The sequence below is a fragment of the Erpetoichthys calabaricus genome, chromosome 1, assembly GCF_900747795.2.
Source record: "Erpetoichthys calabaricus chromosome 1, fErpCal1.3, whole genome shotgun sequence".
Lineage (NCBI taxonomy): Eukaryota > Metazoa > Chordata > Cladistia > Polypteriformes > Polypteridae > Erpetoichthys > Erpetoichthys calabaricus.
The window spans coordinates 268,535,965-268,557,282 of record NC_041394.2 but is presented as its reverse complement, the minus strand read 5'-3'; the positions used below and the strand labels follow the sequence as shown (position 1 = coordinate 268,557,282).

General features: G+C 37.0%; 1 protein-coding gene across 1 annotated transcript in view; it reads left to right on the top strand.

The window, feature by feature from the left end:
• Positions 1–21,318, top strand: part of LOC114661741 (voltage-dependent calcium channel subunit alpha-2/delta-1) — a 754,616-nt gene that overhangs the window by 110,315 nt on the left and 622,983 nt on the right. The window contains 1 exon segment of the mRNA XM_051920004.1: positions 7,027–7,108. Coding sequence (XP_051775964.1) covers positions 7,027–7,108 — 82 coding nt within the window.

Here is a 21,318-nt window from a genome sequence, read left to right as displayed (position 1 = left end):
ATGGGTAGAAAATTGGCTCAGACCCAGGATGCAGAGGGTGATGGTGCGAGGAACCTCTTCAGAATTGGCCAATGTTAAGAGTACTGTTCCACAGGGGTCAGTGCTTTGGCCGTTGCTAATTTTAATATATATGCAAATGATTTGGATAGGAAAGGTGCTATATAAATAAAATGTACTATTAATATAATAATTCTCTATTTATTTGTCACATACATAGTTATATAGGACAACACGCAGTGAAACGCATCTTTTTGCATACCCCTTGAGGTCAGAGCACAGGGTCAGCCATTGTACAGCGCCCCTGGAGCAATTGAAGGTTAAGGGCCTTGCTCAAGGGCCCAGCAGAGTAGCATCTCGTTTGGCAGTGACAGAGATTCGAACCAGCAACCTTCAGGATGCCAGCACAGATCCTTAGCCTCAGAGCCACCACTATATGTATTATTTTAAGTAACAAGCTGGTTAAGTTAGCAGATGATACTAAGTTAGGTGAATTGGCAAATAATCTAGAATCCATTGAATCATTACAGAGGGACTTGGATGGCATACAGACTTGCACAGAGTTGTGACAGGTTTAATGTAAGTAAATGTAAAGTATTAAACGTAGGAAGTAAAAATGTTAGGTTTGAATACACAATTGGGGGTCTGAAAATTGAAAGAACACCTTAAGAGAAAGACACTGAGAACTGCCAGACAGTCTCCAGAAGCCATTAAGAAGGCTAATAGAATGTTAATTTATTGTGTAGAGTAAAAGTTCAAAAAGGTTGTACTCAACAAGTTTTATAGCACACTGGTGAGGCCCCACCTGGAATACTGTGTGCAGTTTTGGTCTCCAGGCTACAAAAAGGACATTGCAGCACTGGAAAACGTCCACAAAAGAGTGACAAGGCTAATTTCAGGGCTACAGGTGACAAGTTATGAGGAAAGATTAAAAGAGCTGAGCCTTTTCAGAAGATTAATAGGAGACATGATTCAGGTCAAGCCGGATTGAGAAGCATACAGTGCATTTCCACAACTCCCCTACATGATAAGACAGCTCGAAATTCTGGTTGGCAGCCCCCCAGGCAGACACGCACTTCAGCCCCACCCTGTGGAAATGTATCTGCCACAGCCAGGTGTTACATGGGCATCCCCTTGGCCTGGTCTAGCTGCTTGGGCCCTTAACAATTAGGATCCTTCAAGATGGACCACCTTTGGGGAATTGTGCCACATGGCCATAGTGCCGTAACTGATGCCCCTCGCAATGCAGGTAATGTGCCTTATTTGAGAATCTGTGAGCAACCATTCATTCGACACAAAGTCAAACCAACGATAACTGAAGTGATGCAGTACTGAAGGAGTCCAGTCTTCATCTCAATCCAGTCTTTGCCCTGACATGATTGAAGTGTGTAAAATTATGAGGGGAATTAGGATCAAGACTGTTACTTTAAAATGAGTTCACCAAGAAGATGGGGACACAGTTGGAAACTTGTTAAGGGTAAACTTCGTACAAACATTACAAAGTTTTTCTTCACAAAGAAAACCATAGGTGCATGGAATTAGTTACCAAGTACTGTGCTAGACAGTAGGACTTTAAGGACCTTCAAAACTAGACTTGATGTTATTTTAGAAGAGTTAAGAGGATAGGAATGGCAAGATTTGTTGAGTTGAATGGCCTGTTCTCATCTAGACTGTTGTAAACTTCTAAATGTTCTAACTTTGTAGCATGCACTGTATATCATGTTAATGTGGAATGTTTAGAAGTGACTAGGAAAATGGACTTCAATCCCATGATTGTTGGTTCCGACCTCACCTCCGTATGATTGTATCACTAAATCTGTCTGTGCTCCAAACAGTGTAGTTTTTGAACAGCATCGCATTTCACCTGCAGAATATGTCAAAAGAATCTTATTTTATACAAAATGTTACACCATTTTGCTCAGGGTCTAAAAATGAGCTACTTATGGAAACTGAGCTTTTTGACTCATTAGCCACTAGTTTGCACACTTTAAGGGCTATGAAGCTGGACTTTTGAGTTTAAGATAACGCAAACTAGTATGCCATTATTGATATTGACTAAGTAGCAGGATACCTATTTTGTATCAATATAAGCAATAATGAAAGGTGCCAGACAGCAGCTGCTGTTATGAATTCAAAAGAGCCTCTGAGAGCTTGCTCACTCTTTACAGATTGAGCTTGAGCTGCATGGAACTTGGAAATTCTGGCAGAAATGATGATTGCTTGAGGTCAGGTCACCAACTTGACAGCACTAGTCATAAAGAGGAAATGGGGGCCAATGACAGGCAAAAATATGTATGAGTTCATTGCTGTGTTATTAAATATTCATCATTTGCCTCATCATTGGGGGGAAAAAAATGAAGTGTTACACAGCCTGTACAGATAACCACACAATTCATTTTCCTGCCAGCTACACAGCAAAATTATCAGTGTTAAATGCACACTTAAAAATCAAAGTAATGTGCACATATGAAAATATATACACTTAAAAGTCTTTAGTTAACACTGGTGATTTGGCTATTTACTTGATGTTTTTTGTTATGTTTAGAAACTGTATGCGAATCCCTGAGAAAGGCACCAAGTACATGCAATAATCAATTAATGTTTTCTCAGCTATGAGTCTAAAAGCTATTTTTACTCAAACATCTTGTTTCTAAGATTTAAGAGTAAGTGAAACATTAACAGTTCCACAATAGTCAACTTAATTTAGTATGTACTAAAGCTTAAAATATAAGTTTACTATATTATTATTATTATTATTAATAACACATTTTAAAAATGTAGCCTTTGACAGACAGAATATAATCTTTATCTGAGTTTTGGCCACGCCCCAAGTGAAAGTGTAATCAGGCTTCCAATATTGAATTGGTGGAGGCTGACTCTATGTGGATAATGAGCTCATGGCCAGTTTATTGTTTTCAGCTGTTGGATCTGTTTGATAAATGTCATGTAGTACAAGAAGAACACTGCTGCCGAACACAGCTGGCACCTCCGAATACATTTCAGTAATTTGATTTTCTAAACAGATGGCTAAATGTGTTTTCCACTAACTGTGGCCCATTTGTTCTCAATCTTCAGTTTAGGAAAATTCAATTTGTCCAAAAAAGGTCAGCCTTTACATAATACGTGACTTTTGAATGTGGGACTTGACTGGGTAGTATATGTTTAAAATATTTTCTAATATTTTCTAGACTCATTTTTCACAATTTGAAAACAAAATGAGAAAAGAAAAAAACGATAATCGTACAATATATTACTTGCTGTAAATTTAATATAACTTCCGTCACACAAAGATTCTGTTTCAGCCAGTACACTCTTAAAAATGAAAGTGCCAGAGTGGTTCCTCAGAGCGATGCCAAAGAGGAACCATTTTCGGTTCCCAAAACAAAATATCCAAATGAAGGTTCCAGAAAGAACCTACATTTATTTAGATCCATACCAGGCTCCATACAGTAAATAACCAGGAATAGACAGTAACAGATTTGTGAAATAAAAATGGTTCATTAATTTCAAAGGGACTGCTGCATATGTACAGTAACACAGGTTAAGTCCCGATTTTCTTAATCTGTTAGTGTTCTGCCACGTGGACTACCCTACATTAAAGATTTTTTCTACATATTAGAACATATTTTCAAAATACAAAGAACCAACTTCATATGCAAAGATCCCTTCCCAGAATGAAATGGTTCTTTGTCAAGCAATGACTCTATGAGGAACCACAACCCAGTAAAGAACAATATAGTGCCGTTAAAGAACCAACATTTTTAAGAGTGAACCTCATCTTTTATGAGAACAAAAAGAATCTGGATTGCTGCTACTTTTGGTGGAAAATTTTACGGAATTTAACTCTCGTTGTTTATATGCAGAATCACTTAGAAGCTACAGGGCATATTTCAAAAATGTGTAGAATATACAGTATGCAGGTTTGTCAATGTGTGTACAACAGAACTTGAATTTACAGTTTGATATGCAGGTTTGCAGCATCGGAGATTGCTGAGCATGACAGTTGAATTCCACATGTCCATTTACTTTTAACAGATACTACAAACACATTCTTCTTTCTTTCACTGTTTTGCTTCTTTTTTTATCTAAAATACGGAGACCATAGTTCATTCAATTTTGTCATTAGAACCATGTTAGAAATCTAGTGAAAAAATTATTCTTTCACTTGAAAAATATTTCTGTACTCAGAATTTCATTATTTCAGGCTGATGCTGAATGCATACCCCCATGTATTTATTTATCAAGGCAAAATAATTGTAAAGCCTTATTTTATGGGCTTCTGAAGTCACTACAACAGCATTTTAGGACAATAGTTCTAACTTACATCATTCATTATACTTACAGTGCTCTTAAAAAACACACTGGCTGCATTTCAAAATAAACATCAAACACATGAATTACAATATCTTGCATGATTATTATGCATCTGTTTTTCATGCTTATGATGCACCTGTTCTTTATGAACACTTTTATATTTCTTCCGACTCACTTCTCTTCTGTTTTTGATCTTGTTGATCTTACTGTGGGTGACAAAGACTTCTGAGTTTCTGCTTCTACTTTGTGGAAAGCTGTTTTTTTCTTTCCTTAGAGATTTTGTGAGGATAAATCATTGACTGTTTTTTAAAGTACACTTATTTTTTTTACTGGAATAAACAGTATATTTAATCATTTTTATCATTGTTGTATCTTTCCCTGGATGTCTGAAAAAATAATAAAGTATTCTTTAAGGTAAATATTTACTTTATGCATCTTGGTATGTCACTCAAATCTGGTGATGAACAGTGTCTGGTGTTGCCATCTCCAATCTCAGTCCAGACTCTTCTTGTGTAGCTCCTGGCAGGTGGAACGAGCCCCCCACCCTCCACTCAAAAATCTGACTCCCTCAATGTATTCAAGACTTAGTTGAAGACTCTCTTGTTTGGTGAATTTCTGTCTAACTGATAGCTGTTAGGTTTTGTAAATGTGGGAATTGCATCTAGCTTATATTTAGTTTTAATCTTTTCACTTAATGGAAATCAATTTTCTACCATTGTTCTGGAACATTTGTTCCCAAACCGTCCCCAGAATCTTATTACTCAAGTATTTTGACCTGTTTTGTAAGTTGCTTTGGATAAAAGCATCTGCTAAGCAAATAAATGTAAATTTTAATAGTTCCTTCAATGTGTAAATGTAACTCGTTCTTCTACTTAACTCGATCCACATTGCTAAGTGAGTTAACATCTTATTGGGTTAGCGCTTTTCCAAAACAGATAAACACTGTCCAGATTTACAATGAAGGTCAAAACATGTCGAGGTTCACCTCAAGTTATAGAGCTAATGTGGAATGTGGTTACGGAGTGATAGGCACTTGGCCAATGTCAACAAATCTTTGAGTTGTCTGTTGTAAACATGCCTGGAGCAAACAGCAGGAAAATGACTGTCCTCTAGTCTAATGATAACTGCCATATCTTAATTTTTATCTTAATGGGAATTTGAATGTTTAGATTTGGCTACTGAGACTGAGTTCTGTGTTACTGTTTGTTTACATTGTTATGTGTCTGTATGTGTTTTGTAATTTACTGTTATTGAATTATTGCTCTAAATGTGTGAAAGTGTTCTGGTCGTGTAAGTAGTGAAGAGGGCCATACATTATTTGAATAGAACTGAGTATTAAGCATCGGTTTCCTGACTGCTGTAGCTGCTGTTTAGTTTCACTAAAACGTTGAGATATTTTTGTTTTTCTAGTTGCTATGTCACTCTCAAAATATCTAATCCTAATTTTCTTTACTTTCCTATAAAAAGTACATTTGTTTCCTTTAACTTGTTAAGAAGTTAAATTTAGTTCGGAATGTGTTTCATTAATGTAGCCATTTATGCTGAGGGGCATACTGTTGAAACTGAAACCAGTAGTCCTGTAAAGACATCTGTCATTTGCTTTGGTGTCAGTTTATTATTAAAGTAAACTATATTCAAGCATTTATAGCAGCAAAGTGTAATCAAGGAAGAGAGTTCTTAAAATAAGAAAAAATATAACAAGGCCTTCACAAGTTTGTTAAAAGTTGCATCAAAGTTCAATTTTTCCACCTATTTTTGTAACTTTGTTATATTAGAATGAGCACCAGAAAGGCTATGTCCATCCATTCAATAGTTTACTGATTTGTCCATCCAATTGTTAAGCCCACATATTCCACACAGACCTGGCTGCAAATCAAATTCAAACCCCTTAAAGCTGTGAGGTAGAAGTGTTAAACATTGTGCCACCTACCACATCTCCCTAGGGAAATAAGCTGACTGTTTATACACAAGGTTATCAAACACTGCACCCCGAGTCTAATTCTACAACATTAGCGCAGAATCAAGGAATATACTTAAGCAAAATGATTTATTAAAGGCAAGAACTGTCCTTTGAAGTACAAATTGGAGACTGTGATCCTGAGTTTGGACAGTCCTTCTGTCACGTTCATTTTAATATTGACAGAATGCACTGTGTAGGCTCAAAACTTCTGAAAACAGCAGTGGACTCTTATTGTATTGCTTTCTTTTGTTGCATTGTATCATAATCCAGTGTAACACTTAAATTGCCCAATGGAGAGAATGTCTAAAATGATTTTGTTTTGATGTTATGATCTGTGCCCTTAAACGTTCTGTACTATTGAATAACATTGAGTCCCTTCATGTGGTTAGCACAGAGTCCTGAATGTCTGTTTAAGTGAGTTTGATAATGATTGAATATTATTTGTAAAGTAATAAATATTCTGGTAATAATTGGGGTTTATTATTATTTTGTTTTGTTTTTTTCAGTTATTTAATAATTTTGATGTTACGCTTTTTCCAAAATAAAAACAGAGTGAAATATGAAAACACATAGATAAAAATGCAAAGACTTGTCAAAGACTAAAAGCAGACCTTTCTATGTGAAAGAGCCTTGACTGATGGCCAGCAGCATCAGTTTGCCAATCAGAGGGCAGCATGTCACTTTTTATTTATAATCAAGATTCTTAGCCACCTTTACTTTTGATCTGATTGGACATGTTTCTTTTTCATTTACAGGATAAAGTTATGGGTTGAAAAAATGCAGGAGGACCTTGTCACACTGGCCAAAACAGCGAGTGGAGTTGATCAACTTATTACAGTGAGTACAAACACTTTGATGGTACACGTCAGTTGACTTCACCTGAAAACTGTAATTGAAAGTGCTCTCTTGCCTTAAGGGAATGGAGAAACATTCTCTCCCTTGATCTTATTAATAATATCTGCAGGTGGCTTAAGATGCAAATGCAAAACAGTAGCCAGAGGATCTGTTTACTTTTCCTGCTTACCATTGTGATGGGTTTGTTAAAATGAAAGAATGAAAAAGACAGGTGCCATCTTATAATGCACCCTGGGCAAAAATGATGTGTGTCAACCCCCCTCCTTTTACCTTCACGCAGCCCTCTCCAAATCAGAACTAGCACCCCATCTCACTTTATTAAAATAAAAAAAAATGTAAAGATGGAATCAGATATATCTTCCTTTACTGATATTTCCTTTGTGTTTTCAGAGATTTTCGAATACTAGAAGCTTACCAACAAATTTGACTAAGACTGTGTTCTTTTAAATGAAATCATTTTAAAAGTATGAAAAACTTATAAAAGTCTTTAATCTCCTAATTCTGAACCTTTTCTGTTACTTGTTTCTTCTCCCGGTCATTTCTTAAATCTAGTCAGTTCGCTGTCATAATAAGCGGCACTTGAAGCTGTGCAGAGGAGTGCTCCAGGATTTATGGATATATCTTTGCTCTAACAGAGAATTAAACCTGTTAAGTTTCGAGCAGAGGAGACTGCATGGGGACTTAATCCAGGCCTACGAAATTCTCAAAGGCATTGGTAAAGCAGATTCAGCAGAATTCTGTTGGCTTAATGGTGAAACACATACTAGAGCACATCAGTGGAAATGAAGGGGAAGCGTATTTAGGACTGAAGCTATGGTGCACTTCTTTACTGTTAGAGTTGTGGGACTCTGGAACAAACTACTGAGGCATGTAGCTGAAACAGAAACCTTAACAGCGTTTAAGAAGAATCTGGATGAGATATTAGGATTATGAACTTGATGGACTGAATTTTTCAAATTTCATATTTTCTTAGGTTCATATGTTCATAGTACATTGGAGGCAGAAATAGAAACATCAGTCTTGCTTCTCAGTGACAGCTGTTACACCATACTATCTCAAAGGACTGATATAATTAAATAAAATGAATAATATAGTGTAAAGTCACAAACAAATAGTATCTTGTAAGTGTATAGGTTGAGTCAGGAAGTCAACATATATGCTATCACCAAGTGTTTTTCCCATGTTGAATTTTATTAAAAAAGCAATAGCTTATGCACATATACACCATTCTACTGTCCATTTTGCATAGTTCAAATGAACGAACATTTTAAAGCAAACTAAAGTTAAACAATATACATTTACAGATTACTCAAATTATCCATCCATCCATTATCCAACCCGCTATATCCTAACTACAGAGTCACGAGGTCGGCTGGAGCCAATCCCAGCCAACACAGGGCGCAAGGCAGGAAACAAACCCCAGGCAGGGTGCCAGCCCACCGCAGGGCACACACACACCAAGCACACACTAGGGACAATTTAGAATCGCCAATGCACCTAACCTGAAGAACCTCAAGAACACACCCCTGACAAACTCCAGAATCAACTGGGAAAAACGCAGAGGTTCTGCCTCCACTCTACACAGGACTCACAGTACCAGTGTACAGGCCGGCCATGATATCCAGCAACCTCGAGGGAATCCTGCGAACCCTCAGGATGTCCCACAGGGCAGCTTGATCAACTGAGTCGAACGCTTTACAAAAATCGACAAAGGCTGCAAAGAAACTATGCCGATATTCGCATTTGCACTCCATGAGAACCCTCAGTGCTAGGATGCGGTCGATGGTAGACTTCTTAAGCATAAAACCAGACTGTTCCAGACGCTGGTAGGTGAGCAAGTGATCACAGATTCTATTGAGGACGACCCTAGCAAGGACCTTCCCAGCACCGAGAGCATTGTTATCCCCCTGTAGTTGCTGCAATCCAGGTGATCACACTTCCCTTTCCAGATAGGGACGACAAGTCCCATTTTCCAGTCAGTAGGGATGATGCCAGTCTCCCAAATGGAAGCAAAGATTGCTTGCAATGCCAGGAGGACATCCTTACCACCTGCCTGGAGAAGTTCACCCCGGATACCACAGATCCCTGCAGCCTTTCCTCCCCTCAGCTGGTTCACCACCTGTGCACTCTCAGTGAGATTGGGTGGTTCACAGCTAATTAGAGGATCAGCCTCAAGGACCGTGGACCCAGAGATATCCAACGTCCTAGCCGGAGGAAAACAATAACTCAAACCAATGTATGCGCCCCAACAAAATAAATGTCCTATTTTAATAATAACCTTAAACTTTCTTAAATATTTCATTCAATGAAGTCAACAACTGCATCCTTTTCTGTTTTTCCTGCATATGTTGAGCTAGCTATCAAACAAGAAAGGATGGTCAATTTATAGTTATTCCACTCTATCCCACAACAGACAAGAAAGTTAAATAAAATGCAATGTGGAATATATCCACAAATGAAGAGATCTGTACAGCAACATCTGTTGACGTTCCAAGGAACTACACATGGTTAACTAGTGAATTACATGGATTCAACCCTCCAAATTACACAGGAAGAATGACAGAACATTGAGCAAGATGGTGTGGAATATTTTATAGCACATTAATCAGTAATGCCTCCAATGACTTTGATTAGGTTAGCATATCAAGGGAAAAAGCAGAAACAAGAAAGATAAACAACAATCAAAAAAGAAATGCTAAGAGATAGAGGAGCTATATAAAATGTGCATGACCTTTAATACAAATACAAGAATATGCAGAATATAGAAAAACTCTGAAAGTTCTTTATTACAGGTATGTGAGAGAAAACTAGCAAGAAACAAGACATGTCGCTTTGATGCTGTTGCTGTTATGTTTTCACTGATGACTTTAATTTTTTCAGACTGTTCCTTGGTCCTTTCAGTTTTATTAAACATTGTTTCCAGGAATTTAAATAAATCACATTTGTTTTTTTGTTTTGTTTTTTTGCTTTGTACCCTCCCCCACCACTCACATCCGAATTTTTTAATGTGTTTTTTTAAAGATTTTGAAAATGACCGGAGGTTACATGTCACTAACACAACTGTTTAAAAGTCAGCATTATGCATTTTATTACCGTTTGACATTTCAGATTCCTTCAAAAAAAAAAAAAGAATTTTTTTGTGATTGTTCTTGTTAGTATTTCTTATATATGTATATCATTTTCTGGCTGTACATTTCACACTTAGGCCTTCAGTGGTGTCCAACCTTAATTAATCCACCTCTTAATACCATCATTATGATGCCATGGCTATAGAAAACATCAATATTATACAGAAAAGCAGTATAACAGGGCATTTCATCACAGACAGATATATCATGTAACAAGAATGAATGCCATTACTAAAGCAAGAAACCCAGTTAACACAATTCAACAAGTCTCCTTTCACTGTAGCCACAGATGCACCACATACGAGGTGTGATCAAAAAGTACGGTGAATGCTAATGCAGAGCACCATCCAAGAGCAACGCAAAACAATTCAATGCAGGTTCTGACAGGACCGTCCTAGAGCCTAGTTTGTGACAATTCTCACCTTGATTGATACTGTCAGTCGTTTGTGAGCCACTGTTCAAGTGTGTTTTCAAGTTTGTCGTTAATAATGGATTTCGAACAACGCATTAACATGAAATTTTGTTTCAAATTGCAAAAAGCTCAGGAAACCCATCAGATGTTAAAATTGGTTTATGGTGACACTGCACTGACAATTAGGTCTGTTTACAAGTGGTTTGATCGATTTCCTAATGGATCTGACTTGGTTGAAGACAAGAAAAGATCAGGGCGTCCTTCAACATCAATAACCGAGGAAAATGTTGAAATGGTTTCTTTCTTCATCATGACAACGCTCCTTGTCACACATCTCTTCTAGTACGTCAATTTCTGCCAAATAAAAACATTACGCTGTGTCCGCATCCACCTTATTCGCTGGATCTGGCACCCTGTGACTTCTGGCTGTTCTCTAAATTGAAAATGACCATGAAAGGCAAACGATTTCAATCCATTGAGGACATCCAGGCAGCCATGACAGCCCAACTAAAGACACTCTCGAAAGAAAACTTCCAGAACTGCTTCGCAAAGTGGCAGGAGTGTTGGGATAAGTGCATTCGAAGTGGAGGAGAGTATTTTGTGGGTGACTAGTAGTTGTAAATCTTTTACTGCAATAAACGTTTCTTTTTTAAAATATTCACTGTATTTTTTGATCATACTTTGTATATCATCTTTAGCAGAAGCATCAATATCAATCTAATAAAATGACAAAAATATAAAAAATATAAATAAAATGCATTGTACTTGCCAAAAATACTGATTATTTGTACACAAAATCCATCCTCGTTTGTTTCCTCAAGAACAGTTCAATCACTCAGCAGGTTATCTGTGCATTTCAGGTCCAACAATAGCTTCTTTTCGATCCCCATGGAGTCTAATGCTGAAAGTTGAGTCTGTCTAGTTGTATTTCTGGTGTAAGTTTTAATTCGCTTTAGGGCTGAGAATGTCCACTCAACAGAAACATTTGACACAGGGATAGTCACTGCCAAACATGCCAAAGTGTACAGCTGCCCCATGCTCTCACCCAAATTTTCCAGGTCACCCAGGTCGAGGAGGGAGAGAAACATTCATTTTTCAATCTATTCTGTATCTGGCAAAGAATGTTGTCCAGAACATTGCTGTAGAGTTGGCGGTAGTATGCGCACTGCTCTCCTTGTTCTGGGCCTCTCCGTGTGCTCAAAACACTTGAGATGCGCACAGTAGCCTCATAGATCTGACCAAATTGGGCTTTCTCTCGCTCAATGGTATCACAAAACTCCTTCACCCTTGCTAGACAAAATTGTACATCCAATGTTTTGTTCTGTAATATTGCAATATGCACTTCTGAATACTCAAAAATCCCATTAAAGCAAAAATAAAACTCAAAATCATCCAGACGCGCATTAAATCCATAAACACAACGCACAAAGTCCTTGTCATACTAATCATGATGTTCCAGTATGTGGTGAAAGAGCTCCTTTAGTGTAACTCTCTTCTCAAACACTTTACTGACCAGTCTTGATAAGTATTGCCACCACGTTGGTGCCACATGAGGAAGATGCTGCTGGCAAATATTATCCAGTAGTTGCATGTGCCAAAGGGATCTGGAGAAAAATTCAGCCAGTCCACTGAGGTGGGAAAAAAGATTTTAAATTTTAAATTGAGTCAGTATTGAATTCAGCAAATTTGCATAGAAGTGTATAATAATAATAATGCCATCGGTGCCATCTCCTTAGCTTTAATCTGCACCCCATTTAAACCAGATGACATGACCGCTGCACCATTAAAACACTGTACTAAAACTTTATCCAGACATTCATATTCCTCCAAGAAACAGACAATAAGAGCAGCAATGTCATTGGCTTGCCTGCCACTAGTAACATCTTCAAATCTAACAAACCACTCCTGTCCATCACAGAATGCAGGACTAGTGTGAGCTGCACCGCATTACTCATGTCTGTCGTCTCATCCACCATAATAGTACAAAGGGTGCTTTATTAATCTCCCTTTTTTTCTCTTCTCTCATCGCTTCAGCAATAGCATTAATCAGGTCATTTTTGTATTTTTCCCGATGTCCCACTAAACACTTTGTTAGTGGACAGGTGGTAATGTGAGTCCGTGTCATTTTCTGCAAGAAAAGAAAGAAGCTCCAAATAGTTTCCTCTTTTTGTAGATCCTGTGCTTTCATCATGTCCCCTAAATGAAAGTTCCTGTTTACCCAAAACAATAAAACTATCTATCAGTCTTTTCAAAATTCCCCTATTTTTCTTCATCTTTTTTGTTGTGGAGCTCCATTCTCTGTGCACTTGTTCATTGACCTGTAGATCCACTTGGGTTTCCCTAAAAGTTTTCAAAAGCATGGTTGCTTGTAAGTGTCTGGCTGTGCTTTGGTGTCTTGCTGCTGCCTTGGTTAGACAACTCAACTTTGCAAATCCAATGTGGCTTCAAACACCAAGTCGATCTGCTGCAAATAACAGCCATTTCCAGCAATACAATTTGTAGTGCTCCTCGCAGGCTGTGAGTCAAGGGTACCACTCGTAGTTACTGGATTGAAAGTGGTGAACAAACCCTTTCCCCGGATGAGACGGGCTTGCTAGCTTTGGGGTTGGCTGATTTTTCTCACGATGTCCAGCCTTTCTTGAAATGTCCTTCTTGAAAATGGCTTTGAAAGTACAGTATATCAGCAACCAAATCAATTTCCTCTCCTCCGTCATGCATTGTGGTTTGAAAAAACAGCTATTAAATCTACATGAATATGTTTTAGCTTGAGCATGTTGCTACAGATCACAGGATGTGAAAATGCCAACATTATCGTATGCCTGCTACATGGCCCTGGTGTCCCCAACTCAAAACCTGATTGGTTAAAAAAACAGTTTCATTGCCATCTATTTTAAGCTATAAGTGCCCGTACTGTTGCTTCTGAAGGCTCAAGGCAGATTTCTTTTACCCTGGCACACATGATTGTTAAAATATGATAGAATAAAAGCTCCAACACAGACATACACTACTAGAAGCAGTTCAACCAAGAGAAAAGCTATGAAATGAAGAGAATAGACTATTGGGAATTATTTAATGCATATTTATGGAAAAAATATATTAATAAAAATAAAATAATTAATAATAATAATTGTAATATATAAATAATATTTATTTTCTACCCCTTGATTATGTTTAATATCTGCTCGATTACGTGTCCCCTTTTTGCTACAATATCCTGCACTGTTTCAATGATTTCAATTCTTGGTTCACATTTTGTGTTTGGTGATTATGACCTTCAGCTTGTTATTTCTATATTGTGTCCTCCTGATTCCCTTTCATTTAAAACTGGTGCTAGATAAAGTTGGATGCTCCTGTAATGGTGAAACAATCATATAAAACATGGCCACCACAATGAATACTGACTGTCTAGTGACATGTAATGTCAAAGTGACCAACCATTCTGAAAAATGGTTGTGCCCATGACAACCAAATACATTAAATAATGGTGATGGCAAAAATACAATATTTAATAAAAACCAAATTTAATGAGACCCTATCTGTCTAATCCTGACAGATACATGAAATTTCAGACCAAGTTCCTTATAAGCCAATTTGTGCTTTGAGTTACAACGTTAATATTACATTTGTTTTTCTACAGCATAGATATAGTATTCTGGCTTCAAACTGCATTTCTGTGAAGGTGTTTCCAACAATTTAATAAATGGTCCAAGAGACTGAAGGGGAGAAGGGCATGATGAAGACAGATGATATTTTGGAGTGCTTCCTGTACATGGTGATCAAGCTTCTTTTGACCATGTCAAACAAGTCTCAGTGTAGCATTTTATTCTATATTAAGTGTATCATAAGTTTCATATATGAGTGTTTACTACAGAGACTCTTTTTTCACAAGGATAAAGTGATACTGTCAAGTCCACATCATGACAAAAGACCTTTGCACTGGTTTGCTATTAAAATTCAACCACAGCACTTTTTGTTTGGTTTCTCTATATCTTTTTTTTCTTTTATTGAAATGAATTATATTTGATAGAGTGAAGGAATGTAAAGGCTCTACTAGAGAATTCATATACTGTATTCATCAAAAACTAAAAAACAAGTGTTGTGAATCCAAAAGAATAGCATATATTTAATCGGCTTAGTCCTTGACAAGTGAAGTGATATGAAACAAGAACTGACGTTTTTCACACTTGCCTTCAAAACTGAATGCACTATAGGAAGAGAGCCCTGCTTGGTTGATTATTCATGTTATTAGAGTGCAGTGACAAAACCTGACTAGAATGTTATTTCTCTCATGTGAGTGATTTCAATGGATATTTAAAAGTGGATTTAACTACTGTGCTTCTTCTTTGTTACCTTTGTTCAAGAGTTCAAACTTGGTTTTAATAAGAGAAAAAATCAATCTCTGTTATTATACAACTTCAAATATTTTTTGAACAAAGAGCAAATTTCTTAATATAACCTTGACAAATGATGTTCTCAAAATTCTAATAGAACTTAGGGCATAAAAAGTATCCTATTCAAAACACAGCCTTTAGATCCTAATAAATGAGGTAACAAACTGTAGTGACCTACATCATGATTTACAATATATAAACATACTGTTTATTCCATGATCTTTTAGAAAAAAAGTATTAACAGATGTCAGCTTGTTCTTGCTAATTCTTGCTAAATATCTGGCATTTATTATTCAACTGTTAGGGGCTCATTAATTTGCTCGACTCGACTACTGTACACTGTTGTACTGTAATTCTCGCAGTCATCTTTAAGACAATTACTTGCAGAAAATGGGAACTTTCTTTAAATCATTGTAGCTCTTTAATTATTTCAAAATTTCGATGTAGTACATGCTTACTGGCACCTATTCTAAAGAAAGCATGCTTTGACAGATTATAGATGTTTTGAACATCTTTTTTTATTTCGCATTGTTTATTAAGTACATTGCACTAATTACATTAGACACACACTGATTATGAAATGTGCAGTTGCCATTGTCAGGTTCCCTGGTGCCAGTGGGTGAGTTCAATCACCTCCATCAAGGCAGCAATTGCAACTCCTCTGAGCTTTGAAAAAGAAATTACAGAAAAACAAGTGATTTTCTTTGCAAAATTAGGAGGGTTTTGCTCTTGTTTTCTTCTTGACCACGTATTTAGGTGTGTCCTGAAATATTATTGAAAAGAGGATTTTAGTAATTGAGCTTTCTCTTTATAGATGGCCTTGTTTTGGTCAGTGTCCTTGTAGTTCCTCCACTTGTAATTGTCCACCCAATTAAAACAAAAAGAGAGAATTAAAATTAAAAATCAGATTCCGATTGGAATAAAAAAATTCACCTGTCGCACCCTGATGTATCTTTTGGATGCTAACACTGTGTTTGGATACACAAAATGTCATGCTGCATTTTCTTGTAACTTATTATTCCTTTAATGTTGACTTTACCTACTACATCTTCCATTACTAATATAATTTTATTTTTGGGCTGCACTTTTAAATTATTTTTTGCTTTTATAAATTATTTTTGTCTTTAATACACATTTTGGTATTTTTCACCCATGTAAATTTCCTCATACATTTTGTGACATTTATGAATGAGCAATTACATGATAGTGTCTAAATCTCTGCAAAATTCTTTCACTTGTTATATATCCTTTTAAGCACTGACATTTAACAATATAAACATTTCAGTTTAAAACAGAGTAAAACTATGCATGTTTCTGATTGCGCTTATCTGGCAACCTGAGTACTGAATTTACTTGGCGTATCCATCCATCATCCATCCATCCATCCATTTTCCAACCCGCTATATCGTAACTACAGGGTCACGGGGGTCTGCTGGAGCCAATCCTAGCCAACACAGGGTGCAAGGCAGGAAACAAACCCGGGCAGGGCGCCAGCCCACCACAGGGCATGCACACACACACACACACACACACCAAGCACACACTAGGGACAATTTAGAATTAGCCAATGCACCTAACCTGCATGTCTTTGGACTGTGGGAGGAAACCGGAGTACTCTGGAGGAAACCCACACAGACACAGGGAGAAAATGCAAACTCCACGCAGGGAGGACCTGGGAAGCGAACCCAGGTCCCCAGGTCTCCCAACTGTGAGGCAGCAGTGATACCCACTGCGCCACCATGCTGCCCTTATTTGGTACACGTAACTAAAAATATCGTATTTGAAGTATGGATCAGTGAGGATATTTTACTTACTGCAGCTAGACTGTGCCTGGGGACTTGCACTGTTATACACAATGGCAATGGAAAGTGAAATTTCAGACAAATAAAAAGGCAATATAATAATATGCAGTAAATGGAATTTTTCTGATATCACGCCATGCTGATATTTCTTCACCATTATGTGGAGTATTAGGAATGGTAAAGGCATACTAGAGTATACAGACAGAGAAAAAGCAAATGCTTTGAAATTGCACCTTATTGAATTTTATACATGTGAAGAAGTCAGTTACCTCCCAAAAATAACAGGGACAGCTAAGGAGGTACTTAGTGACTTGGAAATTGTTGAGGGAGAAGTACTGTTTAGATGAAATCAGCTGAAATCTAACAAATCACCATAACCATTTAATATTTATTCTCAAGTGTGTAAGGAAATATGTGAGTACGTATATAAACACTTGACACATATTTTTGAAAAATATCTGCACATTAGGGAAATTCCTAAAGGCTGGACTATTATCCTCTTGTATAAAAAAGGTGATTGGGCTGATCCTGTTAACTATACACCAGTAAACTTAACATGCATCACAGGGAAAAATGTTGGAAATGGTTATTAAGGAAACTATCAAGCAGCACATTTCTAGAACAGGAGTATTAGCAAATACTCAGCATGTGTTCAGACGAGGACAGTTGTGTTTCATTAATAGGCTGGAATTCTATGTGAAAAACAAGAAAAAGCATACGATAAGAATAAGGTGCATAAAAGATTATTTATAGTGATTTTCGGAAGGCTTTTTTAACAGAAACATTTGTAATACTAGTGGCCAGCTTCTCTCTCTCAGCCGCTCTCGGATATTCTACAATATGAGTTGTGGCAGAAGAGCTTGGTTGGCACTGACCGGACACAGACTGACACCAGAGACACAGGTGAAAATGAAAATAAAGGTTTTGTTTTTCTTCATTTGAGGGATCACGTCTTCCCCGTGTCCCTCAGCTACACCACAGTCCCAAAACACACTAAACGAAAACACTAAAAACAACCCAAAATCACTCCTCTTCCTCCACTCCTCCCAGGCAGCTTTGTCCTCTTCCTCCTGACTCTGGTGTGCTGAGCATTGGCCCAGGCTCCCTCTATAGCTCACCCGGAAGTGCTTCAGGTGGCAATTAACCTAAATTAGGCTGCACTTCCGGGTGTGGCTGTGTTACCACCCACACGGGCTCAGGAAGCCTTGCAGCTCCCCCTGGCGGTGGCCACGGAGCCCAACAGGGATGAGCTCCGGTGTTCCAGGATAGTGGCCCCGATGCAACCCAGGTGGTTTGTCACCAAGTGTTCTGGGGGTCGTAGCGTGGATCCCATGGCTGCTCCCCCCCGGATCTATTGTCAAAGGGGTGTCCCGGCCGGGCATGGTTCTCGGCCATCCGCCACAAAGTATATGTTTGGGGAAGTCTAATAGGACTAAATTCTTCCATACTTGGATTCCATGACTCCAATCACTTTGTTGTCATTTGTGATGGGTAGCAGTGACACTGAGAATGCTACCAAGAATAGAAACAGAATATGCTACCTAGCAGCTCTAATGAGATGTTACTTAATTAAAGTAGTGAGTCTTTAGTCTGGGTTTTAAAAGCTAAGACCAAAAGGACCATCACTAACCGAAGCAGTTGGATCATTTCATAGTTTTGGGGACCTATGGCTAAAAGACTAACCTCTCAATGTTGTTTTTATAATTCTTGATATATTTTGGAGAGTGAAAGCTCGAACTCATAACAACAAAAAAAATTCTAATGCAAAGATTTGGGTTTAAGTATCACTTGCCAAAAATTCTTCTAAAACATCATCTATTAACTATGTTCAGGAAGATGAAACCCTGTAGTTAAAATACTTACATGTCAATGACAGCCCCATTACTAAGCAGAACGCAAACAGAATGGAGTGGTTTGAAATGTGGATTTGAAGGAACATGGAGAGACCAAAGTGACAAGGACATAAAAGCAACAAATGTGTTTTAAAAGCTACATAGAGCCTGTGAAGATCTATTCAGAAACCAGAAGTGGCTCCATTTATTTTATTAAGTGATAATTTATTATTTCTTTTGCCATCTGTTATTAGGCTAATATATCCATGCTATTTCATTGAATTGATAATATTTAAGCAAAATAGAACCTAATTTGTTAAACATATCTATAGATATATAAGTAGATATGTAATATTTTTAAATAAATATTTTATTTTGGATTTTGTCTATTGTTTTATATTTCCAAATTTGTAAATATGAGCCATATTCTTTATTATAACAGAATAAAATATGATTAATTTTAAGCATAGAAGATACTTTAAATTCTTTATTGGCAGAAAACAAATGATCAAGATACTAGGCTGAGCAGAGTCTGTCAAAAATACAGCAAGAATAATGGCAAGTACTTGACAAATATGGAGTTAAGTACAACACGGGTCATAAGCATCTTTCTTCATTTTAGAATTCATCAGGTCCACTTAAAATCTTTTTATCCAATGCATTTCAGTTTCATGGTACAGTTTTGCACCTTTTGGTTATGTTCTAATTGTCAAGATTATCTAGTTGCATAGCAATGACTGCTACATACATCATTTCAATTCTGTTTAATGCCTGTAGTTTACATAAGGGTCATGCAAGATGGTTGGTGCTTACTCTTTGAACTTGATTTCAGTGTAAGAAAGAGATGTGAGATGTAGTCATATATTTAGAAAAATAAAACTAAACAAAAAAAATGGCCAGATAGTTTAAAAAACTATTTTTGATAATAATACAGTTTTGCTAACTTAGTTTTAATACATTTATCGCACATTTAGCTTTGTTAATTTAGTAAAGCTTCCTTGTCTATAAAACATACTGTCCGCTTTCTCCTTTGCATCTTAATTTTTGTCTGACTATTTAAATGACCAACTCTGCTTATCGATTTTGCCCCACTTGTCAATTCCCACATCTGTAAAATTAAATATTCTACCTCATTGTCCTACCATGTTATAGGCAACAAAATAAAGACAAGTGATTTATTAAGTGATTTGTATATCGCATTTGGCCATTTCACTCTGTGTGGTCTATATCAGTTGTATTAGCTTGTTTAGTTGCAAAGGGAGATAACTGCACCATTCTTTTATTTGGTGATCAATCAGTTCATACCTGGTTGATGGAGGTGTTAAATGCTGTCACGAGTATCATTTCAAAATGGCACATCAGTGCTTAATGGGTTTCAAAGTCTGGGGCTGGGAAGGTCTTTTAGTACAGACTAGATCATGCTCTTCTGCCGTTGTATATTTTATGCTCAACAAATGGAAGCAACATAGTCATGAAAATTGCCCATATAATGTCAGAGATTTTGTGTTCTACAATGCTGAATATGAATATTTCAGCTTTACATAGCTGGAGATTTGTTTATTAAAATTACTAAATTGTGAAGTTAATTTTCCTGTTACTGTTTTTACATCACAGTTTATATATATCTCTCTTTTCCCATTCAAGCTAATTACCAAACATTGACGCCACTTCTGAGTACACATCAACATTCTTATCCATTTTGGAACCGTTGTGGTTGTTATTTGCTGGCATATATATTGCCGAGCATTAAGAAAAATCCAACATGTGTATTAAACCATTACTTTTTTCATATACTGTATAATATTTACCTGTGATTATTTCAATAAATGGCTTTTGTTTACATTAAGCTATAAGACACCAGTAGCTAAATTTTCTCACCTGCAGACATGACATAATGAGTAAATTGCACGCATATTTTTACATTCTATAATCTGGGATAATTTTTATCTATACATTGTGTTTTTTTATTTTATTCTGATGATCTTGTAGTAATTCTATGCAGACATTGTGTTCTAGTGTCAAAAGAGCTACTCTTGTAAAATCAATTTACGTTATTAAAAGCCCCCTGTCTAACTTAACCTTCTTGTGTTTTAATCATATGAAAGCATATCTCAATAAGATATGTCATACTGCATTTCAAGGTAGCCATGAGAATGAAATGGAAGCATTTTCTTAATAAAGTTTTTAATACATGCATTGTATATTTTTCTTGTGAGTGTTCGAAAGAAGCGGTTCTGATGCAAAAGAGGTATTATGACATCTGATTGTGGGGACAGCCTTTTGGGAGTGGGTAATTGTAGGTGGGTTTTTAACCCTTAAAGAGTAAAGACTGGTCCTCTGTTTATGACTGTTTTTAGTGAGAGTTGGTGAGGTTGTGTATTGGGTGCAACCGCCCAATCCTGGAGGGAAGGTTTTTCTCAATTAGGACCACCTAGCTCCATATCGGAGTGGGAAACCTCAGTCAGGCAAACTAATTGTAGAGTCACCTACAGGTTGTCTGATGCCTTATCTTGACACTGTCCAGAGACCTCAGCTGACCTTCCTGCTTTTGCCAAGTCCGAATCCTTGTCTCTAGGTAACAAATCACCATAACCATTTAATATTTACCCTCAAGTGTGTAAAGAAAT